This window comes from Sceloporus occidentalis, unplaced genomic scaffold (genome assembly GCF_023333645.1).
Source record: "Sceloporus occidentalis isolate IW3139 unplaced genomic scaffold, rSceOcc1.0.p SCAF_373, whole genome shotgun sequence".
NCBI classification, from domain to species: Eukaryota; Metazoa; Chordata; class Lepidosauria; order Squamata; family Phrynosomatidae; genus Sceloporus; species Sceloporus occidentalis.
In genome coordinates this window covers 159,336-183,310 of record NW_028317353.1, presented here as the reverse complement: position 1 = coordinate 183,310, position 23,975 = coordinate 159,336, and the positions used below count along the sequence as shown (strand labels likewise).

Sequence of the window (23,975 nt, the reverse complement as noted above, 5' to 3'; positions counted from 1 at the left end):
CCCCGGTGAAATAAAGCGACGAGCGCGGATGGTGTTAAAGAGTTTTATTGAAGAGCTCCAGGTACAATGTCTGACCGCCAGACGCTGGGTGCAATGCTTCCACACGTAAAAACAAACACGGTTCATACTCACCACCGGACAACAGCAGTTTATTATAAAAAAATAAAATAAAGCGTAAAAATATACAGGAAACAGTTTGTTTTGGCGGCGGGAGCGAAACGCCGGCGCCCCACTACTTTTTGGCGAAGGAAATCTTCATCGAATTGCTCTGCGTGATCTTAAATCCTTGGAGAGACTCGCGAGCCGCTCCGGCTTGGACCTCGTTGTCAAACTCCACGAAGGCAATGTCGTGCCGACCCGGGACCAGACGGACCTCTTTGAAGCCGGGGAACCTGAGGGGAGAGGATGGAGGTGAGGAGTCTGCTGGGGGATTGGTCTATGGAGGAGAAGCATTCTGGAGATACTTACTGGTTGAACAACATGGACAGCATGAGCTCGTTGGTCTCCTCGGGAAGGTTGGTGAGGAAGAGGATGTGGTTGGGAGGATTCTCTGAGATCTTTGAATGAAAGAACATCGTAAGTCAGCATCTACAGACAGAAAGCGATCCGACAACCAGCAGATCTGTGCTACGAGATCCTCACCGGCCCTTCTAAAGGTCACGTAGAAGAGCTGGCGTTTAAAGAGCTCACAGGACATTTAACATCACTTACCGGCTGCATTGGCGCCATCTGCCCCGGCATCATCTGCGGCATTCCACCAGGGGGGATTTGTCCCGGGGCAATTCCCGGCGGGGGCATCATGCCCGGATGGTGCATGTAAGGGTTCTGCCCGGCCATGTGCATCATACGAGGAGCCTGCGTCATCCCCGGAATAGCCTGCATGCCCTGAAACAGCAGCGACACCGTTAATTCCCGTCGCAGAGAACCAAACGCAGTTCTCCAGAACGAGAAGCAGCCCCCCTTACCGGCATCTGGCCCGGCACGCCAGTCACCACGGGAGCTCCCGGCACAGGCTTCTTCGCTGCGGCTTCCTGCCCTTTAACCTTCCTCTTCTCCTGTCGCTTTCTGTCTCTCTCCACGAAGGTGCCCTTCATTTTGGCGATGATGTCAGAGTCGGTCTTTGCGTATTGGATTCTCTGCGGATAGCGGAAGCCACTCGTGAGGGCAGGTGGCAGAGATTCCCATTTATAAAGCACCGCGGGGCTATTAAAAGGTGCAGTCCCCATTTATTACAATCTCCTAAAACAGACTCAAAATGACCAACATGCCAGGTCTGTGAGCCTTCCACCAGCACAATGTAATTGCCCCCCCGCTTTCCACCCAGCCCATACCCTCCACTCAGGATACCAACCATCGGCTTGTCGTAGAAGGGGAAGCCCTGCATGGAGCGCAAGGCGTTGGTCCCACTGCTTGCCTCCTTGAAGATGACAAAAGCCTGACCCCTCATCTTCAGACTGCGGGAAACCAGGATGTCCAGGATCTGCCCGAACTGGGAGAATATGGCGTAGAGAGACTTCTTCAACTCTATAAGGAGAGGAAATGAAATGCATGGCCGGCATTTAACACCAGCCTAGGAAATCAAAGCATCGGCTTCCAACACTGTGCCCCGCTGGGTGCCGGGGCCAGTTTTATTCCCCCCCCCCCATAGTTTTATATTTGGTAACAATGTCACAAGCCCATTCTGCATTCTAGTTTATCACCAGCTGGAAATGACAAATATTCTGTCGAACGCAGGGGTTATGAACAGGTTAACAGTTTATAGCGAAGGGGTTAACAGCTATTTAGTACCTTGGCCCCCTAGCTTAACCTCCAAGGTAATATTTAAGTCTCTGGACTCTGCAGCTGCACACACTGTGATCCTTTCCAAGGACAAAGCGGCCCTCTAACGCACGATTTCCCTGCCCCGAGTGCAAGCTCTTTGGCAGAATGAACTACAGCCACTGACAAAACCCGACTGCAGCCTCCAGGTATCGCCAGACACCGCATGGAGGATCAAACCGGGCACCAGCATTACCGGGCCGCTGGGTACACGAAGGGTTAATAGCGGCTCATCGGGGCAGCGCAGGCGCTTACCATCCTTCTTGATCTTCTCGTTCAGGTTGTTGATGTAGATCGTGTTATTCGGCCGGGACTCCTGAACCGCCATGTTTTACCGTTAACTAAAAAAGAAGAGGCCGCAACATATTTAGTAAGATGTAAATAACGAGTACTTTACGCTTACAGACCACACGGCGCACCGACAGAACATATATACATATAATATATACATTCAATAATGGCGGCCCTCGTATCAACCCCAGGCAACCTGCTCCCATTCACACCAGCGGAGGCACATCTAATGCATTGGGCGAGCGGTACCGACGAAGAGGTAGACAGGCGGCGAAGCCGTCAGACAGCGGCCTGTTTGGCTCAATGACTGCTGCTGGGAACGGATAGAGAGACGAAACCGGGGAGCGCCCCGCGGGCAGAGAGGGACTTGCACCGAAACATTCCAGCGGTAGCCATAGAGACCGCGCCGCTTCCCACAGAAGCCCCAAAGCAAAGTACTAAGCCACCGAGCGTTTGGGCCTCCGGGGCCGCCTTACCGCCACAGGCTTTGTTTCTACCTGAGGCCTAACATCCTTGTAAACAAACTCTGCCCAAAACCTACGCTACCCGACCATATCCGGGGTACTAGGCCGCAGACGCCAACATGGAGTGCGCGTTACCTACCGATTGCTTCCGTACAGAACCAGAAGAGTGCAAACCAGAGCAGCCGCAGATCACAGCCGACGATAAAGGGGCGACGGATGGTGGATTCTCGCACAGATTCAACTCGGATTGAGCCTAGGCCGCGTTACCAAAGCAACCAGGGGGGCGTCCAGGTTAAAAAAGCTTTCCCAGTCCCGCCTTCATAATGCTTTCCCGCTGCTGATTGGCTTATAGTATTCAGGCCTTTTCCTGTCCTTCGCCGTACGCTTGCGTGATTGATAGTTCTTCTAGCCAATAGTAATACTGCCCAACTCCAGCACAGGAAACAGATGAGACGGTACGCTTGCTGAAACCTTCCTCCCGGAAACGGAACCTCCCGATGAGCCGGAACGTGATTGTAACTTATATTTACCGGTTATTTTCAACTGGTTAGTGGAAACTTCCCTGCAGCTGGGCTAGGAGTCCCGAGTTCGCGCTCAGGGCTAAAGGATTATTCTACCAGCAGCCTGACCTTTGAACACAGTTATTACTCCAGGTCAGGCTGCCATCTTTATATTATTTCGTGTCACGTGTGTTATCCACCCAGGGCTGTGGAGCATCCAATTCATATTATTATTATTATTATCCAATTGCTATTCATATTAATTAATAAAACTAATATTTTTATTCCCCAGGACGAGGACACTTCATTGCAACTAATCTATATAAGTGAAAAGCCTGCCAGGTTCACTCTTGAGGACAACTCCCATCACCCTCAGTCTGTTAAGGTTAAACTCTAACCGTTGCTGTCCTAGAGGCGTCCTGTCCCCCATGTTTTTAGACCGCTCACCCTGCTGTGTTTGAGAGACGGGTTTAGACTCTCCTGATAAATTGCCCGGGAATATAAATTAAACCCGAGAATTGTTCTTATTTCAGTAACTTTGCCCGTCGGCGTTTTGGCCGCATGATGTCACAACCCGCCAGATATGACTTCCCATCACGCTCAGCCATGCGGTCTATTAGGAACTTTTAGAATGTACATGCCATAAATGTATATAGCGCCAGTAGATTCCATAGCGCTGTCACATTAGGGGGACAGTGAAAATGAACAATATAAGAATTAATGGCCATTAAGATAGATGGGACAGGAGGAAGGGAGGGCCCTGCTCATAGGAGCTAACACTCTATCAGGAGGTTGAGGGTATGCTGAGGATGATGTGATTGTAGCGAGGGGGATGCAGAAGGGTCAGCAGCCGGAGATCTGGAAGGTGGGGAGGATCTGGGTTGGGGTTACTAGGAGGGCAGATTGTGTGTACATGCGGTGTACGGGGGGTCTCAGGAGGGCATTAACGCCATTGGCTGCTAATGGCTTCGGTAATGCGCATGTGCAAGCCAGCGCTCGCTATCATATCACGGAACTATTCTTATGGATAACCACCACCTGTTTACATCCTCCATAAAACAACGTAACGCATGTGCAATGACTGCTTTTGCAGGACTCCATGCCTGAAGAAGATGGCGAGAGACCCCCCACCGAGCCGTTACCTCCCCCACCTCCTGCCCTCTCTCCCCCGGTTCCACCGACGCTAGCGAAAAGCAAGTTCTTTAAGACGGTGGCAGAGAACAGCGACCCGTCGGTGGCAGGATGCAAAGAGTTAAAGCGGATGATTAGAAACAGACAGGGCCGGTGAGCTAAGAGCGCAGGGGTTAATGGGCCGGGGTCGGACAGACCTGACGTTCACCCTCCCCGTGTATCTTTACTCTTATTTCTTTTGTTTCTAGATTCAGCCAGGAGTTAAAATGGCTTCTGTACAACAAGGATGTGCCGTCCCTGATACAGGAAGGACCCCAGTAAGTATTTACATCCCGCACAGCGCTGTACACAGAGACCACGCGGTATACGGAACCGATTTATTCCCCCCCCCCAGTGTATAATTCTAATTTACAGCTCTTTCGCCTCTCAGGTGCGGACTGGTGGCTCTCTGGATGGCAGGGAAGCTATTGAACGTTGCACAGGAAGTGCCTCTGGACACAGTCGTTAATTTTGCCGTATCGAAGGGGTTCACAGCCCAGGGGGAGATGTTTTCAGGTCAGTTCTATAGCTTGATACCGCATTACCGTTACCCCGGGGCAGAGATGGCTGCCGCCGGTGGACTGCAGGAGGCGCCGCGGCTGAAACTCTCCGGGTCTGTAGATCCCGCGGATCTGTGAGCCATTGTTTTGCGCTTTCTCTCCCAGCCGCTAACATGGCCCGCCTGGCAGAAGACGTCTTTGGCTGCCGGTGCCGGCTTCTCACCGGGGGAATGGAGGGAGAGAACAGAACCCGAATCCTGAATCAGCTGACCGCCGGCCTTCCGATACTCATACCGTATCCTTCCTGAACCAATGGCTACAGAGGGCATCGGTTCGTTCAGCCAGCTGTTCCGTGCGTGCGCAGACTTAGCGAATACGCCCCACAGATCGGCGTTAGAACCTGATATATACCCGTAGAACCCCAGAGCTTTCTGTCTGGAGCATTGATCGGGGTCGATGGTCTTCGCTCCAAAGCGTACACAATAGTCCATCGCGGTCCGGGTCCCGCTCCGGGGTCAATCTTTTCTTACAGCCTTTAACCTCCGCCACAGATACGACGAGGACTTTAATCACGAGCCGTGTCAGCGAAGCGGCCATCGCGCTCATTGGGCAGTCATATCAGGTACGGGTCTGGCGATGCTCCGGATGGGACATTGAGACAGTTAATGTTATTTGGGGGTCCCTTGTCTTTGCCCGTCCCAGCACTCTACGCGCTGACGACTGTCTCTTTAAGGTGTCCTGGTCGGGATGAAGAACGGATCCTTTGAACCTGATCCCGAGGTCCCCGGATTGTATCACCCGACGTCGGACTTGCGCGCTTTGGAGCCCGGAGACATTCTGGAGACGTACCTGGTAGCCAAGCAGGGCAAGAGCGTCCGGTACCAGCTGTGGGACTACGAGTCCGTGAGAAGGAGTAACGGTCAGCTTACGCAGCTCGACCCCAAAAGAGCCAGCGACGGCAGCGTGTACGTGGTACCCGAGGGGGGTGTAAGGGCCGGGCTCTGCGGGCAGACCGTCCTCCTGCAACCCAGAGAGGACTGAGGATAAAATCAATGGAGTGCTTTTGGGGATCCTCCACCAAACCCCCAAATCCTCGTGTGCGATCCAGAACAATCCAGAAAAGAAAAACACGTGAGTCTGATACCGGGCCCAACTCCACAGGGCTCTCCACCTATGCAACAACTACACAGAGACCTCAAGATCCCACGAATCAAAGCGGAGGATGAAATAACATATGAACCGATATTATTTATTGCATTCTGCAGTTTACCAAAACACCGAAAATTTGGATCTTCTGTCCCCCTCGTTAGGAGGCCTTCGGGGCCACTGTGGACCAGACTCTGCGGAAGGACAGGGTGAACGCTGGAGAAACGCATTTACAGAACTCAGCCCAAAATACCAAACTATTTCCTGTAAACGGGAATTATTTACACAGGAAGTCAGATTCACCAGGAAATGTTTAAACGGGCGCACGCGCGTCTGGCGCTCTTTATTGCTGACATAAGACAGTTTCTGGCGGCACCGTTACCGGAAGAACGGACTCCCGACAGTTTGGTCACCGCCGGCGTCCTTCCAGCCCCTGGGTTTAATCCCCTTTAAATGCGAGCTTTCACACGGCCCTTGGTCACGGGGTTGGGGGCTCATCGTGACCATCTCCCCAAATCAATAATTATTTACACGTAAAGTCATAAAAAGGAGCAAATATTCAGCAATAAATACAAATCTGATTAGGGGAATTTGATACAATTCTTTTAATTTTCCAAATATATATATATTTTTTTTTACTCGATAGCTCGGGATCGGACGTAGGGTCTGCAGACTCGGTATTTGCCTCATCCCTCCTCTGCCTCCTGATAAACTGTAAGCTCACTGGGACAGGCCCTCTTCTCCTGGGTATAATGGTGGACAGGGGCAAAACTAGAGACCGCAGGACCCCACTGCAAAAATAACTGCCCCCCTTGACTTTACCGAGCAACATTTCCTACAATGCCAACTTTGACCCCAAACAACTTATCAGTGCCGTATTTGCCCCCAAACAGCCTGCCCGAGCCCACACCACTTACCCACGAGAGCGGTCCGTGTCTCTCCCTCCGTGCCGCACGCAGACTAATCTAGGGCCCCCTGGACTGGCGGTCTATATCACAATTGCGGCCCCTGGGGTAAGGATTGTTAACGTCCCTGATGATAGATATCTCCCCCTTAGGAATCAGCCCCTCCACCAATCTGAATGCATTTTTTCTATAGCGAACTACAACTCCCATCAACCTTTGCCAACATGAAAGCAGTCGGCCCAAGAATTCTGGTGAGCGCCAGGAGTCTCTTATCTGCATCCTCTGCTCTAACCCCTAAAGACTTGGGGAATCCACGCCGGCCACGGCACTGAATGTGTTAATAACAAAAACCGAGAGGGAGAAAAAAAAAAAATCTGTTCGGAAAATTAAATACAGAAAGATGCCAAAAAATACAGTTTTTGCAGATTTTATTTCCTAGAACGATGTAATCTACGTTTGGTCTGCAATACGAATGAAAGAGTGAATGAATGAGGATTTTTGTCGTATTTGGGCTGAAAGCGTCATATAAAATGTTCATTAAGGGAGACTGGAGCTGGCAGCTGATTGGTTGTTTCCACCCCGGAGAGGAAGCCCATAAAGGAAATTACTGCACCCCATTAAATCCTCATTCACTCACTTTCTTTGGTTTAGTAAGGAAGTATAAAAAGGGAAAAAAACCTAAAATCTATAGTCATATATAACAGATAAATAAAAGTATAAATCCTCACCCTCTTATTAACATTATTTGCTTGAAAAAATATATATCTTAAAATAGAACAGAAATCGCTTCCGAGTATCTAAAGTCGTCATAAAAATAATATATACAATAAAAAAAAAAAAAAAAAGGAGCGGAATCCGTCTCCTCGGCTTTACAGCCGCTCTGTATGTACAAGAAGTTCCAGTGTTGTTTCTCGGGAATATGCAGCATAAATAAAACAGAATTATAAAAAAAATACATTCGGATAAAATACAGGAAAAAAAAAATTCCAGAAAAAATATTCCCGGCTTCTCGGGGCCGGAAGTCCAGGCAGCGGGACGGGAGCCGGGCTGGTGGGTCGAGGTCACCCCCCCCCCGGCGGCCCCGGTGGTCTCCTCGGCTAGTCTTGCACCATGTCGGTGAAGATGTTGATGAGGTTGTCCAAGCCCCACAGGTAGCCGTCTTCCCGGTTGCCCTCGGCCCACGGCGTCCGGTGGTTTAGTGTCTGCTTGTACGGCAGCCGCACCGTCTTCCCGAAGTCGATCATCCACACTTTGGCGAGCTCCGAGGCGTCGTGGACGAAGAGCAGGGAGCTCCCGACGACCTGCGCGGGGCGGAAGGACAGAGTGAGTGCCGGGGACCCGCCAGGACGCGCGAAGCAAAAACACGGCACCCACCCCCCATCGGTGACACGGATCCTTAGTGTGTTACACGCGTGCAGAGCGTCACAGAGCCCAATGAATACGATCTATCCGAACCGCCGCGTTCTGACTCGCACATTCTAAACATTCCTATTAAGGCGATTCAGACGTTCTGTTTTCAGCCCAAAGCGCAGCATCCCGGCGGCCGAGAGCTTCTTACCTCGTGCAGTTTGAAGAACTCGGATTTTTCGAGCTCCGTGCGAAGATCTTTTAACCTCATTAAGTAGTTTTTCTGTTAAATAGGAAAGAAAGAAACCGTGTTGGATCAGTTCTGGGATCTCTGGCCAGATCTCAATCTAGAGTAGTGGATACAGTGCTGGAGGCCCCCGTCTCCGGAAGGACATGGGCATTCTGGACAGAGATCAGAGGAGGCGACTAAAATGGGGGAACGGTCTGCGGGATAAAAGCGATCAGGAAAGACTGGGGGGTCTCAATATGTCCGGCTGGGGGGGGCATTTAAATACATAAAAGGGATTTAACAAAGACCAGGGGGAATCTAACACTAGAGGGGTCAGAGGTTTAGATGGTATGGAAGAGAGTCTTACTTTACTGAGAGGGTGGCTGATAAGTGGAACAGCCTCCCAGCAGAGGTGGTAGAAGGTAATACAGTGAGGGGATTAAACATGCAAGGGGAAAAAAGGCAGACGACGTTCCTCACACTCACCAAGATGTTTTTATTTCCGTCTACAAAGTCCTCCAGCGTCCGGACGATCTGCTCGCGGTTCTTGGTCTTCTTGAAGTTCGTGTCGCAAGTCCCGTCGCCTTTCTGCAGAGTAAAGTGACGGCCGAGTTAGACAGCGGGGTCTCCGAATTCTACGCGTAAACTTTGTGCCCCCCCCCGGCAGCTCCGGAGACAACGCGACCTTTTATTTATTTGCGGCTTCCTTGTTTTCTTTTAAACCGTTCTGTGAATCTTCTAAGTATCACCATAAAAGACACGCGCTCTACCTTCAACACACACGGCGCGGCCCCCATTACACGAGTGTTCATGGTACGGTCCAGGCACGATGGTCACACCTAAGTTTTCAGCTTTGGCCAGAATCACGCTGGACGCGGATCACTCCAGATGTCTAAGACGGATGCCCCCGCCCCCCCCAACCCAACGAGTTTAATACCCCAAAAGCCCGGCCTCACCTTAATCCCCTCTATCCTAAATCCCAGAGTAGCCGTGGAACTGAGGGTCTCTCTCCACTGCATGTATCGTGGCTTCAAGATGGCCTTCTGTTTGTGCTCCTCCTCCGTGGGAGCGTCGGGGTCGACGGCTATCATCTTCTCGTACATGTCCCTCCTCAGCTTGGGTTTCTCTCGCGCTTTCACCAGCTCCTCCTCCAAATACGTCCTGGACGGAGAAGCAGAAGAAGGTCGAGGAGAACGTCGAAGGGGGCAAAAAAACAGCGCCGAGGAAGAGCCAGACCAAAACGTCTCTTACCTGACCCCCATTTTGCAGTCCATGATGGACGGAGAGTCGAAGTCGGAGAGGAGGTCTTCCATCTGGTTGTAGGTCTCTCCGTCTTTCTCCACCACGCCGTAGTACCCGGGGACAAACGGACGCAGCGAGTCTCTGTTCAGCCATTCCAAACACTGCTGCTCCGACTGGCAGAACTTCTTCAGGATCTTCCCGTATTCTCCGGCCTTGAAGTTACCTGACGGGGGGAAAAAAAAGGCGCGCATGTGGATGGAGAGCGTGGACCGCAGCAAAGGGACATCCAGGCGGCACAGGGGGGCTTTAAATCCAGAACCCAGCGGAACTACGACTCCCATCATGCACTCGGGTCCAAATTACCTGCGTGTCCCGCCAGCTGGATCCAAGGATAGTTCTTCCTGAAGGACACCACAAACGGGGACCAATGAACGATGTTCTTCAGCTTCCTCCAGGACCTCTGGAAAGAAACAGATAAGTCACGTTGAGCGCGCGGGGCACCGGAAACACGCGAGGGGCGTGCTTAACATGTACTTCACGTGTTCCCATCGCTCCGAGCCCCCCTATAGACGCCTGTATGAAGGCCCCGGGGATCTTATGGAAAGAATGACGACTTCAGGTCAGCTCAAGAAGAACATTCGGGGTTCGGTTCTTAGAATCCCGCGGCTTCCCAAACATTCTATGAACGGAACATCGATAGATTACAAAAGGAGCGGCGGCCCCTGCGGCCCCCGGACAACCACCTGGGAAATACAGCTAGCGGGACGCGAAGAGATACCCGAATCCCCCGGCCGCCCATCACTTCCAGGCTCGTTTATCTGCCCCAAAGCGGGGAAACTAACCGAAGACCCCACAGTCTGGTGGGAAGCAGGAAGAGGAAACGACATTTAAAGAGACAGCAGCGGAGGTCTTTAAAGCCCCCCCATAGAAAGCCGCGGGGTCCACGTTTGCCCCAAAGGATCTGTTCCGCCCCAAAGCAAACCTCAAACTAAAACTGGGCTCCTTTGGCCAGAAATAGAGACTTAACCCTTTGGTTACTATAGGGGTTTCATTGAAGTATCAATTAAACCCCCGATTAACCCCATCCTACCTCATCAGAGGGCAGGTCAGCTTCCATTACAGCACCAGGGGGGCCCCCGAGCTGCACCTACAGGCTCCGAGGACGGCGCAGGGCCACACAGAGGGGCCGGTGGGGCGAGCCTGGAATCTCAGCGTGTCTGAAACACTTTGTGCCGGGGCCGGGCAAAGTCCTAACTCCACCGGCTTACTGAGCGACAGAGAGGGAGACCCAGGAGGCTTCCGCCCTCGGCAGCACAGAAGATAGGGGGTTAAAAGCTATAAGGGAAGGTGATTTACTTTTAACCCCCTGAGTGCCACAGGCATGGACATCACAGTAATACAGGGGGGGGTCTGTTGCCCCGCGTGAGGGTATTTCAAGCTCTCAGAAGCCCCAAGCACTAATCACACAGGGTAACTTCACTCCCAGGCGCAGCCAGCGTCAGTCACCTTGCACCAGGAGGGGTAAACTACTTAGTAGACACGGGCCAAAGCGAAAATCTACAGCAAACTAAATAGTATAGAAAAGGCTAAATTATTATTATAATTATTTTTATCACAGTAACAGAACGGGGAGCCGGGCCAAAGAGCTTAAATTCTACCATTTAAAGTAGGCAGTTTAAGCTGCTGTCGCACTCCGTCGCGTGTTAAAGGGACACGCCAGCCAATGGCTGGGATTCTGCAGAAACAACCAATCAATGCCTGCGTTTGCGTCACATGACAAAGCGCTCCCACGAAAAAACAAAAGCAACGGTTTTCACTCGCAGAGGGATTAAAATGTTTCCGACCAATCACAGAGCTGCTCCTATGGGGTTAACTGTATATCACACAGCGCCAGACCTCAGAGGTCTCTTCTTCATATGGAATGATTACAGGGAGCCAACTTGGCTCTTCTCTTTAGGTTTGGCCCGGAATAAATGCCCGACTACAATGTTTCAAGTCACTGTATCTCACAGTTTAGTGAATAAAGCCCTTGATGAGAGAGAAAGAGCCCGATGTGGCATCACCCCGCGTGTCACTCAGCTGTGACGCCATCACGTGGCCCTCTGTTTGCCCGTCTCGCAGGATTGATAGATTTGGAGGAGCGTGACCATTGTTTCAGAGTCAATGTATACAGGAGCAGAGAGTAAACAGGGCGACGGGGGGACCGATGTGGCGCTTGTTAGTTCTTTGGGACAAATATTTACAGAGAGCTTAAAGCGACAAGTGGCGGATCTGTGTGCAGGACGGCCGGGCCGACGCCAGCCACGGGGGCCGAACTATCAAACCCCCCAGCGCTGTATACAGTAATATAACCCCCCAGCACTGTATACAGTAATATAACCCCCCAGCGCTGTATACAGTAATATAACCCCCCCAGCGCTGTATACAGTAATATAACCCCCCCAGCGCTGTATACAGTAATATAACCCCCCCAGCGCTGTATACAGTAATATAACCCCCAAGCGCTGTATACAGTAATATAACCCCCAAGCGCTGTATACAGTAATATAACCCCCAGCGCTGTATACAGTAATATAACCCCCCAGCGCTGTATACCGTAATATAACCCCCAGCGCTGTATACAGTAATATAACCCCCAGCACTGTATACAGTAATTACCCCCCAGCGCTGTATACAGTAATATAACCCCCAGCGCTGTATACAGTAATATAACCCCCAGCGCTGTATACAGTAATATAACCCCCCCAGCGCTGTATACAGTAATATAACCCCCCCAGCGCTGTATACAGTAATATAACCCCCAGCGCTGTATACAGTAATATAACCCCCAGCGCTGTATACAGTAATATACCCCCAGCGCTGTATACAGTAATATAACCCCCCAGCGCTGTATACAGTAATATAACCCCCCAGCGCTGTATACAGTAATATAACCCCCAGCGCTGTATACAGTAATATAACGCCCCAGCGCTGTATACAGTAATATAACCCCCAGCGCTGTATACAGTAATATAACCCCCAGCGCTGTATATAGTAATATAACCCCCATCACTGTATACAGTAATATAACCCCCCAGCGCTATATACAGTAATATAACCCCCCAGCGCTGTATACAGTAATATAACCCCCAGCGCTGTATACAGTAATATAACCCCCAGCGCTGTATACAGTAATATAACCCCCAGCGCTGTATACAGTAATATAACCCCCAGCGCTGTATATAGTAATATAACCCCCAGCGCTGTATACAGTAATATAACCCCCATCACTGTATACAGTAATATAACCCCCCAGCGCTATATACAGTAATATAACCCCCAGTGCTGTATACAGTAATATAACCCCCAGCGCTGTATACCCTGTATAATATGTATTCCTGACTCGAACACCACACTGAGCTGACGCTTTATGGCGATTCTAATGAAGTCCGTTCCTTTACATACTTTCATTAGTCAGAGAGTCCAGCTGTGTGATTAAGGCTGAGCCATTCTATTGTTTCCCACAGGCAGTATAAGGAGTCGGGGGGGGGGGTTACATACAAATGGCTGATATGCAGCTGCCTGAAAACATATTTTGGGGCAAAAACTACAACCGGTTTATCGAGTAAAGTGATGAAAGCAGCTGTCGGGCGCCGGCGTCCCGCTGACTCACGGCTCCGCCTGTCGCTCGCACAATGCGGGATTCACGGAATGAAGGTATTTATAGCGCGCCGCTATTACCTGTAATTGATGCCCCGAACCTCCCAGACGCGGCCTTTCAGCCACAGGCTGTTTCTGCATAAAGGACGCGTTGTTTGGCTTTAAAGGGAAATTCCAAAAACTTCCACGTTCCCTCCCCGGAGCTTCGACACGAACCCTCGCCTCCCCCTCCCCCCCAGCCTCGGGCGCTCGTTCCCCCCTCACAATCGCAGAAGCCGCTGGGAGCCCCCAACCCACTTGTTACAGAAAGGCCTGCGACTGCAGCCTTATTTTAGGCAATCTGTGGCACCAGAGGATCTGATCCCCCTCCCCCAACTCCTTATCATACTGCCTGTGGGAATAAAGGAATGTCTCAGTCTTAATCACCCAGTCGGACTCTCTGACTAATGAAAGTCTATGGAGGGACGGACTTCATTAGCATCGCCATAAAGCATCAGCTCAGTGCGGCGTTTGAGCCGGGAAAGTCACCCAAAATATCACATGACCGACAGCAACGGCGGCTCCAGGTCTGCAGATTTTGTTAGAAAATATTTTTTAGGGGCGTTTAAATAAAAAATGAGAATCCTGACAATTCCACGAGGACTCCAAACTCCGGCAACGGGGGGCGCCTGCGGAATTTACCCCAACTGTGAGGAGGGGGAGGGAGATTCACAGACACAACAAACAAGTGGGGGGTCCCGACTTTAACGGAGACTCAGCAGGAGAACAGACCCCCCCTATACCATTATAGCATTCTCATGGGACTGGACAGACTAGGTAGGGCTACTCGGCCGGTATGTTTAACGGTCCACCCTCTGCACACAGTAAACGCCAGCATGTTTGTTAGTCTCGTGGGGAGGAATCAGAGCAGCGCGGGGGGGATGTCGCTGATGACAGCTCGTTTCCGCTGCCGTCTGCTTGTGGTTTGGAGGTCACTGGTGTGAGAGGTCTCTGTGCAAACAGACGCGACACGGGGACTGCATGCATCAGAACACGCGACGCGTTACACGCGGGAAACACGGGCGCTCTGCCACGCGCCACAAGAGCCAAGCCCCTCGCTATGCCCCAGGGGTGGGCAGCCAATGGTGAGACCATCACTGGCTACCGGGAGGCAGACAAGGCCAGGATTTCTCTGTCTTTTTCTGGAGGACCTGCGCATGCACAGATCCGACGGGGGCCACGGCATCCGGTGAGACAGTCCCACGAGCCCCGCCGGCCGCGTCCCCCCAAAGCCAGAGCTCTGCGTGGGTAGGAGGGAATGCGCAAGCCACTCACGGAGCCACGGCAGGCCCTTTATCACCAAACCAAGCTTATTACAGATCAAACATCCCGGCAGAGAGACAACGAGCCTCAAGCACTCGCCCCGCGGCACCAACGCCACCGAATGCCACTGCCCCGCTCCTCAGCACCGCAAAAGCCACAAACCCCCCCCCGTGGCACCATGAAGCCCCTCAATACCAACTGCCCTTTAAACCACAGTTGAGCCTCAGGGCTAACACAGAATTCCGATCGCCCCGAATACAAAAACCCACCGCTGATGACATCATGAAAAGCAACGACGGACGTGGTTCACTCCGATCACACCCAGCCGGGGCCTCGGGACAACTCTCACTGTCCTGGGGGGTCAACGAAAAACCAAACCACTAACCCACGCACTGTGTGTGTGAGCGTGTGCACGAGCACACCGACACACGTGGTGCGCACACGGCTGGGTCTCTCTCTAACTTGGCACATCCCCTCTGCTAAGCCCCCTGCGGGTACATACCCCCTCTCAACGCAAGTAGGTACATACCCCCCCTCAACGCAAGTAGGTACATACCCCCCCCTCAACGCAAGTAGGTACATACCCCCCCCTCAACGCAAGTAGGTACATACCCCCCTCTCAACGCAAGTAGGTACATACCCCCCCTCTCAACGCAAGTAGGTACATACCCCCCCTCAACGCAAGTAGGTACATACCCCCCCCTCAACGCAAGTAGGTACATACCCCCCCTCAACGCAAGTAGGTACATACCCCCCTCTCAACGCAAGTAGGTACATACCCCCCCCTCAACGCAAGTAGGTACATACCCCCCCTCAACGCAAGTAGGTACATACCCCCCTCTCAACGCAAGTAGGTACATACCCCCCCTCAACGCAAGTAGGTACATACCCCCCCTCAACGCAAGTAGGTACATACCCCCCTCTCAACGCAAGTAGGTACATACCCCCCCCCTCAACGCAAGTAGGTACATACCCCCCTCTCAACGCAAGTAGGTACATACCCCCCTCTCAACGCAAGTAGGTACATACCCCCCCTCAACGCAAGTAGGTACATACCCCCCCTCAACGCAAGTAGGTACATACCCCCCCTCAACGCAAGTAGGTACATACCCCCCCTCAACGCAAGTAGGTACATACCCCCCTCTCAACGCAAGTAGGTACATACCCCCCCTCAACGCAAGTAGGTACATACCCCCCCTCAACGCAAGTAGGTACATACCCCCCTCTCAACGCAAGTAGGTACAGACCCCTCTTGGTATTAACACTTTGCAGATATAAACAACCCCCATCACTACAGGTAAGTACCTACACCTCTTGGCAGTAACCCCCCTGATGGTACAACTACCCCCTCCCTCCCCACAGGCACATACCCCTGTTGGCAGTAACTGCCCTGCAGGTATAAACCACCCCATCACCGCAGGTATATCTATACCCCTCCTGCAGGTTATTTGCCCCACCGTACTTTCAGAAAAAAAATCCGAAGATGGGGGAGGCAGAGGGGGGTCAGCCCCCTAGGTGGGTATTAGGACCCCCACATCGTCCACTGACCTGAAATCTACCCCACACACACACGCACACACAGGGACTTGTTACCCCTGAACCCCTTTTAACGTACCAGCGTCACACCTGTCTGTGGCTGTCAGTGACAAGGAGACAAAAAAAACACTAAAAAAGGTACAATGGGGGGGGGTAGGTGGAAGGAGGGGGGGGGGGTAGGTGGAAGGAGGGAGGGCTCGGTGCTGACGTTGAGAAGTTGCTCAGTAGCTGCAACCACAGGAGAATTTTCCATGACAGGAGAAAAACTGCGTGTGCGTATTAACCCCCGACCTCCCGCAGACCTCCCGCCGGCGGGGAGAGCCGAGAGCAGGTAAAACGGGGACGGAGGTGACGCCATCCATTCACGGAGCCCTGAAGCGACGCCACAGTCTGCAGCGGACCCCGTAATACTTTATAAACCCTGATCCGCAGGGGCTTCTGGCTCTTTAAGATGTTTGTATTTGTTAGTAAATACGTGGAACGGCCTCCCAGCATAAGCGGTAGAGGTTAATACAGAGCGTTTCTAATCCACAAAAAAACAAAAAGTGGATTTTTTGGGGGGAGAAAAGACCCAAACCAACAACAATGCTTTAACCCTCTGTGTGCCAGGATCTGTGATGCGTCAGGACCCGCCGAAGATCAACCGAACTTCCTAAAATCATAAAAATTCCTTAAAAAAAAAAAAAAAGAAAGAAAAATGTAAACAGAGCCAGGATTTCCCGGCTAAACACATAAAGCCGTGATTTGCTGTCACACGCCTGGTCTGCGCTAAACATCGCGGTCATTAAACGCCATCTGGAAATAACAGAGACGCGGACGGAAAACGCTGCTTATTCTCAAAAAAAAGAGAAGGGGGAGGAAAAAACACGGGGCAGACGTCACGGCGAGAAACCTGAAGGACAGGGACGCGGTTAAGGGGCACGCCTGGAGTCTGGCGCCAGTTACGCTGAATGGAGAAATCAGTCGTCGGTCTCGTCTTGGATTCAGGAGCCGTATGTCTATCCCATGCATGTTTAATACCCTCACTGTATTACCCTCTACCACTTCTGCTGGGAGGCTGCTCCACTTATCTACCCCCCTCTCAGTAAAGTAAATCTCCCTTCCATTTCATCTCAGCCTCAGACCCTCTAGTGTTAGACTCTGGTGCCCCAGAAAGGGTTAATCGGGGCCCCTGCCTGCGTTTGCAGAGGTAACTGCTGAAGTATCACTTTGTGCCGACTCTCCCGGGGCAGCAGGACTTGCACACCCTGTTTGCTCAGCAGGGCAGGAATTTCTGACAGAGGAATTCCTATCAGACAAACCCTGCCTGCCAAACAGGGTCTACCGCCCTCTCGATACATAACTTCAGGTGTTACGACCTGGTGAATACCCTCAGGTTTCTGGTACCTAAAAATAAGTTAATTGCCGGGTGACGGCGCCAAGAAAACGGGAGGAGAAGGAAACGTCGCGCAAAAAACGTAAACAACCTTTGATCGTAGAAGAGACTGCTGAGGTCTGCAGGGAGCGTGAGGAATTACACGCAGAATCCTTCCGCAATCCAGCTAGGAATTTAATGACATCTTTATCCAGTGGCCCCCCCCCGGCGGGTACTGAGTCACTCGTAGGTAGGGGGCCCACGGGGCCACCTTCATACGCAGGTATTTAGATTTTTTTTTTTTTGAAGGGCCACAAAAGAACAAAAAAAAAACCTAAGTTTTTTTTTTAAATGATTTTTACAATGCCTTTAAGGGGTTAACACCTCATGACGGAATGTTGTGTCGTATAAAAAAATTCATGCATTACGCCCAAGATGCATCATTTTTTAAAAATATTTAAAACCCATTAAATAAATAAAAAAAAAAAAAAAAAAAAAAAAGGATTTTATTGAGTAGTTTTAATTTCAGGAGCTACATTGTGACGGCATGATTAGCATCAATGATGTCAGCGAGCATCTCAGCCAATCAAAGGGGGTATAGAAATTCCAAATGGATTTTGCCCCCTGCTGTAAAACCTCTCTGGGGGTAATTTAATACGGGTCCTTCCACCAACATCTCGTATGCTGCCCTCTACAGGGGGGGCTCGACGGGCACTGTAAATGAACGAAAGGAGATGCGCCAATTACCCCTTGCCAAGCCTAATCGGGGGGCTATAACTGCTGGAGAGCAACTCCCACTACACTCAGTCAGAACACCCAGAAGGGAAAGGGTACGTTTCTTGCGCGTGAAAACACAGGACTTCTTTGGAGCATGGGACAGTTGGCAGGAATGGAACGACGATGATGATGATGATGATGCAGGAATGTGAACTTTTCCCCCGAGTCGCGCATGCTGCACCGGTCGGACAGGTATTTCCGCGGCACCTGCAGAGCTCGGAGATGCTTATCGGCGGAGCGGCGTGTCCGGGCCGAGCCGCTTTGGATCCCGTCCCAGTAAATCAAAACAGATTCAAACCCACTGACTCACAGCCTCATCATCATCATCATCATCATCATCACATCATCATCATGCGTAACCCAGCGCGGAACACACAGGGTTAAATCAGAAGCTTATTCTTCCCCACGTCCGGATAAATGCCACGGAGGTCCCTTTTTCAGGGGAAAAAAACGTACTCATCACCCGGACCAGATCCATCATACGATAAAACGTCTTCATCATCCAATCACTGCCCGCTTCCATGTCACGTGACAATCAAATAAAAAATGACCGCAACATGGTATTTGATTAAGGAATGATTGTGCAGCGCTGCGGAATATGACGGCGCCATCCCAGACAGAGAGGGGGAGGGGTCCGGCCGGCCGCCAAAAGCGGGAACAACGTTTCCGAAACAGCGTTTAGTTACAAGAAGTGTCGAATTCCGCGAGGAGGTGGAACGGCAGCTTTAGAGCGGCAGATACTTTGTATCCACAGCAATGATTCGCCTCTTAAAGGGGGGCCGCAGCATCACACGCGCTCTCATAGGATGGGGGGGTGCAAACACATGGGGGCAATTCTGCATTATACCCCCTAATTACATGTGCAGGGTACGGTGCACTCTCTTTGGGGGACGATGTGCACGCGTGCGGATGGCGCTCTCTTTGGGGGACGATGTGCACACGTGCGGACGGCGCTCTCTTTGGGGGCGGGGGGGGAGCACGCACGGGGACAGCGCTCTCTTTGGGGGCGGGGGGGAGCACGCGTGCGGACGGCGCTCTCTTTGGGGGCGGGGGGAGCACGCACGGGGACGGCGCTCTCTTTGGGGGCGGGGGGGAGCACGCGTGCGGACGGCGCTCTCTTTGGGGGCGGGGGGAGCACGCACGGGGACGGCGCTCTCTTTGGGGGCGGGGGGCACGCGCGGACAGCTTGCTCTGCGCTGAGTACCGAGTCCCTGCACACAAAGTGTTTGCCGGAGGTAAACTGAGCACAAAGCGCCTGAAGAGCAAACATAACGACGATTATCTCTCGGCAAACACAGACAGCGCTCTAATGAACTGTCTCACTGGGGGGGGCACCGGCTCTCCAACCCGCTCCATGACCTGCAGGATCATCCGCGAACCCACGGCCCCCAGGGAGCCCCCCCACATTCCATCCCAATGTAGACATAAAACCCTTGTCAATGCCCCCCCCCATGCATCGTCGAGTATTTCGGACTTCCACACCCTGAGGGCATTTTCTGGGGTGACTGCTGTTGACCCCCCCTCCTGAATGCCCCATACAGCAATCCCTGAACCGGCCCCCGTGGGACCGTCTCTCACATTTTTATCACATTGCCCAGTATTACATACACATTCATTGTGGTTGCCCTATAGTAACCCAGCAGAGATATTCCATCCTCGGAAAACGTTACTACTAGGGTGGTAGATAAGTGGAACAGCCTCCCAGCAGAGGTGGTAGAGGGTAATACAGTGAGGGGATTAAACATGCATGGGATAGACATACAGCTCCTGAATCTAAGACGAGACCAACGCCTGATTAAGGTTTGAGTCGTTTCAGCAGGAGAAGCAGGCGACTAGACGGGGGCCGGATGGGGCCGACCTGCGCTATAAACGAGGCTCAGGAGGCACATAAACCCAGAGTGCGGACAGGCGAGAAGAGGAGATACTCACGGCGGCCGCCTGGTCGTCGGGGCTGCAGAGGAGGACATGAACCCCGTTGGGCTCCGCGTCGCTGCCGCCGAAGTCATCCTCGGACTCCTCGAAGGAAGAAGCTGACGAGAGACCCGACGAGCTGGACAGCTTCCGCAGGTAGAGGGAGGGCACCGGCGACCCCCCGCAGCCGCTGTCGGAGCAGGGGGACTCGGCCTCCCCGCAGAGGGGCACGTCCAGGCAGCAGCCGGGGTCGGAGAGCTGGGGGGAGGAGGACAGGTGGTGGTTGGGGCCGGGGTCCCGCGTGACGATGAGCCTCGGGATGGGGTAAGTTTGGTTGTCGGGGGCCAGCTCGGCCGGCAGCAGCCTGAACTCCAGGAGAGGGGGTCCTTTCTTACACCGCGGCTGCTCTCTCGGGGGGTCCGCCCCGGGCGACGTCTCGTGAAGGGTCTCCTGAGCCGGTGGGGTAACAGTCAGCCTCAAGCTGGTGATGCCAAGAGCCCCGATGCCCGGACCCTCCAGCGGGCGAGAGGGGGGCCGAGGGGCCCGGCAGCAGTGCCCCGTCCCGGGTAGCGACAGGTCGGCCAGATGGAAACAGTCTGTCTTCCCCGTCCTCTCGAGTGTTACGGTCGTTGTTTCTCCAGTAAAGACCACCCCTACCGGGGGGTCCGCAGTCCCAGGGGGTCCGGGGCAGATCACTGTGTTGTTACCCCTGGGGCCCATACCCTCTGGAATGTGTAACTGCCCCAGGCTGTCCGTTGCCCCGCTCCGGTGTTCTGCCCCAAGGCTGCTCGTGTGTTTGTTGCCCCCCGAGACGATCGCTTCCCCCGCTGTGATGATTGGGGGGTCTCCTAGTGACCCCGCTTGGCTTTTTCCGCAGTCCACGGGCCATGGCTTCTCTCTCCCGGTCATTTCGGTCGCTGAGCCGCCCGCTGTGGATAAATCCCTCGTGCATCCGACTCCCTGCACATCCAGTGTCATGTCAGGTGCTGGGATGGCTTGTGTGCTCGGTGCTGTACCTCTACGAAGGGCCACTGTTGCTTTCGCTCCTCCTAAACCGGCTCCGCTTGGCCAGCCTCGGCTGCCTGCGCCCAGAGACGGACCGGCAGCTCCGATCGGGGGATCTGCTCTTTGTGAAGGTTTAAGAGTAGTGGCTCCTGCGTCAGTCCTTGTACTCGGTGCTGTGCCCGATAACAGCCTTAGGACGGTGTCGGCCTGCGGTGTACCCGGCGCGGGGACCTCTGCGCACGGCGCTGTGCCATCAGACAGTCCGGGCTGCACTGTGCCAGCAATCCTCATAGACTCTAAACTCTGCCCTGGGACTGCTGCTATACTCTGCACTGTACCCCTGGCTGCGCCAGGCTCTAAACCCTGTGCTGTACCCACATCTAATTCAGTCTGTATACTTTGTACTGCACTGGTCTCTACACCACACTCTGTACTCTGTTCTCTACCCCTCTCTATTTCAGAATGAGTACAGAGTACTGAACCCCTTTCTACTTCAGGCCATGTACTCAGTACTGTACCCCTCTCTGTACCTGGCTGTATACTAAGCACTGTACCCCTCACTATTTCAGCCTGTGTACTCAGTACTGTACCCCTCTCTCTGCCCGGCTGCTGGTACCCTTGCTCGGTGCCCCTCTCGGTCCTCGGGGTAGGGGTGAGGGTGTTGTTCGGCCTCCTGCTCTCCCCTCGCCGACGCCTCCGAACTTCCAACAGCTTCTTCCAGTCTCCGGGTGCGGAGGGAGCAGCGGCAGCCCCAGCTGCGCGACTAGATGATCTTTGTCCCATCCCAGCCACCGTTATCCGGAGACTCCCTACACTCGTAGCATACGTCACGAGCGGAAGCAGCCAATCAAAGACGAGAAGGCGTGACTGGAAAAACAAAGCCCAGCGTGTCCCAGCAACACATTCAGCGGCGCGTGGTGTATCTTAGGTCGGATAACAGGTGTGCCTCCGCGGGGAAGCTGCGCTACCAAAATATAGTCCATAACACTTCCAACGATGGCAAAAAAAAAAAAGGGGGAAGCCGGAAATGTGATTAATAAAGGAAGTGACCGGTCACCGGCAGGAAGTAGTGACCGGTCACCGGCAGGACCCTTCCAAATGCTGCTGTTGTCTCCGTAGGGTTTATCTGTGCAGAAAGACAAGAGCAGGGATTGTTATATACATACACAGCCTTTACATACAGAATATACTAATGCGTTTCCAGGGAAACGTGAAATATTCCGAATATCCCAAAAAACCCCTTTACATACAAAACGGAACATGCTAATAACATATATATATATACATATATACACATATCAGAGGCAGGGGCTACAACTCCCAGCATGCTCAGCCAGCCGCAGCCCCCTGAGTGGCAGAGGAAGCATTCTTACTTGGGCTGGAATTAAGTGTATAAAATGAAGGTTTGTGCAACACGTTAGAAGCATTTGACATCTGCTCCCATTACCCTTAGCCAGCCGCTGACTGACGGCTCCCTGGTGTGTGTATTAGGCAGCTCTTTGGTAAGTTATTTTTGGTGAAACATTTATATAACGTGTGATGGCGGCCGGGGGGACCCCTTCTCGCTCCCGTATTCAGGATTTGCTCCCCCTGCTCTGCCCCTTCTCGCTCCCGTATTCAGGATTTGCCCCTTCTGTGGGATTATCTGCCCCGTCCCGTCAGACTCTCTCCCTCAACGCTCTTTGAAAACCTGCTATTACGAGAAGCGTCCAACCTTTTCTCCTATGACTCTCAGCCAGCATCCTAATCCAGCCGACTGAACGACCAACAACCTCTACATCATCCGGACCGATCAGCTCATCCCCCTCCCAGCCTCTAGATTGTAAACTCCTGGGGCTCCGGCGGGGGGGTATGGGGACGGGCTCCGGGGGGGTGTGGGGACGGGCTCCGGGGGGGGGACTCCGGGGGGGTGTATGGGGACGGGCTCCGGGGGGGGTGTGGGGACGGGCTGGGGCAGGGTATCGGGACGGGCTCGGGCATGGTATGTAATGTGGGGATGAGGCTCGCTCTGCGTGTTCCTGCGCGCCGGGGCTGTCTGAACCCGTCCTGGTTGCTGGTCATGTTGTTGTATGAAGTGAGTCACCCGAGCGCTGCTGGGAACCGGCGTCTAAAGGAAGAGAGACAGCCAGACGGGGATCGAGAGACAGACAGAGGGGGATAGAGAGAGTCGGCCGGATGGGGATAGAGAGACAGACAGAAGGACAGACACGAGACGGGGTGACAGGAAAGATCACAATATCCCTAAAAACATCATACCGAGTATCACAGCGCGCTCTATACCGATACAGAGTGTCACGGCGCGCTCTATACCGATACAGAGTGTCACGGCGCGCTCTATACCGATACAGGGTGTCACGGCGCGCTCTATACCGATACAGAGTGTCACGGCGCGTTCTATAACGGTACCGAGTATCACAGCGCGCTCTATAACGGTACCGAGTATAACAGCACGCTCTATAACGGTACCGGGTATCACAGCGCGCTCTATAACGGTACCGAGTGTCATGGCACGTTCTATAACGATACAGAGTGTCATGGCACGTTCTATAACGGTACCAAGTGTCACGGCGCGCTGTATAATGATACTTTTTTTTAGCTCTGTGTATAAACATGTTATTGGCACCACAGGAAGTGACCCAACGCCCCCCCCCTTCATGCTTAGAATGCATGTTTTGTGCTTAGTGCGTAAATGAAGCGTCACCCGTGACTCCCGAACGTGTGGGACTGAGTCATGTAAACAGGACAGAAGTGGACTATAGGTTGCAGACTCTGCCCCTCCCACTGCCTGGTGATGCGGACAGGGGGGAGCTATGGGACACGGACTCTGCCCCTCCCACTG

General features: G+C 52.9%; 3 protein-coding genes across 4 annotated transcripts; 1 reads left to right on the top strand and 2 right to left on the bottom strand.

Moving 5' to 3' along the window:
- Window positions 1–232: 232 nt before the first annotated feature.
- On the bottom strand, window positions 233–2,146 carry LOC149273479 (U1 small nuclear ribonucleoprotein A). 2 transcript variants are annotated; one of them, XM_089506240.1, is made up of 6 exons: window positions 2,074–2,146; window positions 1,352–1,524; window positions 966–1,136; window positions 712–885; window positions 469–557; window positions 233–392 (listed from the first exon to the last, which is right to left on the bottom strand). In XM_089506240.1, the coding sequence occupies exons 1-6, from the start codon at window positions 2,144–2,146 to the stop codon at window positions 233–235; spliced, it is 840 nt and encodes a 279-aa protein (XP_089362366.1). The 2 variants fall into 2 exon arrangements, with proteins under 2 accessions (XP_089362366.1, XP_089362367.1); XM_089506241.1 differs by having other exon boundaries at window positions 712–876.
- Window positions 2,147–4,459: 2,313 nt separating this feature from the next.
- Window positions 4,460–5,784, top strand: ACTMAP (actin maturation protease). The gene is made up of 5 exons (XM_089506251.1): window positions 4,460–4,521; window positions 4,635–4,759; window positions 4,909–5,038; window positions 5,295–5,365; window positions 5,477–5,784. The coding sequence occupies exons 2-5, from the start codon at window positions 4,657–4,659 to the stop codon at window positions 5,782–5,784; spliced, it is 612 nt and encodes a 203-aa protein (XP_089362377.1). The 5' UTR covers window positions 4,460–4,521; window positions 4,635–4,656.
- Window positions 5,785–7,891: 2,107 nt separating this feature from the next.
- On the bottom strand, window positions 7,892–21,040 carry LOC149273477 (inositol-trisphosphate 3-kinase A-like). The gene is made up of 7 exons (XM_089506249.1): window positions 20,150–21,040; window positions 9,976–10,072; window positions 9,622–9,835; window positions 9,327–9,531; window positions 8,857–8,958; window positions 8,353–8,424; window positions 7,892–8,095 (listed from the first exon to the last, which is right to left on the bottom strand). Exons 1-7 carry the CDS (start codon window positions 21,038–21,040, stop codon window positions 7,892–7,894), a joined length of 1,785 nt encoding a protein of 594 aa, XP_089362375.1.
- Window positions 21,041–23,975: the final 2,935 nt, after the last annotated feature.

Bases quoted from the DNA above. Each gene is read 5' to 3' on its own strand.
- LOC149273479 (XM_089506240.1), bottom strand. From the start codon at position 2,146: ATGGCGGTTCAGGAGTCCCGGCCGAATAACACGATCTACATCAACAAC. The intron at 886-965 runs GTAAGGGGGGCT...CTGCTGTTTCAG, and splicing joins GCGTGCCGGGCCAGATGCCG to GGCATGCAGGCTATTCCGGG. The intron at 558-711 runs GTAAGTGATGTT...TTTCATTCAAAG, and splicing joins AGATGGCGCCAATGCAGCCG to ATCTCAGAGAATCCTCCCAA.
- ACTMAP (XM_089506251.1), top strand. From the start codon at position 4,657: ATGGCAGGGAAGCTATTGAACGTTGCACAGGAAGTGCCTCTGGACACA. The intron at 4,760-4,908 runs GTCAGTTCTATA...TTTCTCTCCCAG, and splicing joins CCAGGGGGAGATGTTTTCAG to CCGCTAACATGGCCCGCCTG. The intron at 5,366-5,476 runs GTACGGGTCTGG...TGTCTCTTTAAG, and splicing joins TCATTGGGCAGTCATATCAG to GTGTCCTGGTCGGGATGAAG.
- LOC149273477 (XM_089506249.1), bottom strand. From the start codon at position 21,040: ATGACCGGGAGAGAGAAGCCATGGCCCGTGGACTGCGGAAAAAGCCAA. The intron at 10,073-20,149 runs GTGAGTATCTCC...GTTTCTTTCCAG, and splicing joins CCGACGACCAGGCGGCCGCC to AGGTCCTGGAGGAAGCTGAA. The intron at 9,836-9,975 runs GTAATTTGGACC...TCCCCCCGTCAG, and splicing joins CCAGCTGGCGGGACACGCAG to GTAACTTCAAGGCCGGAGAA.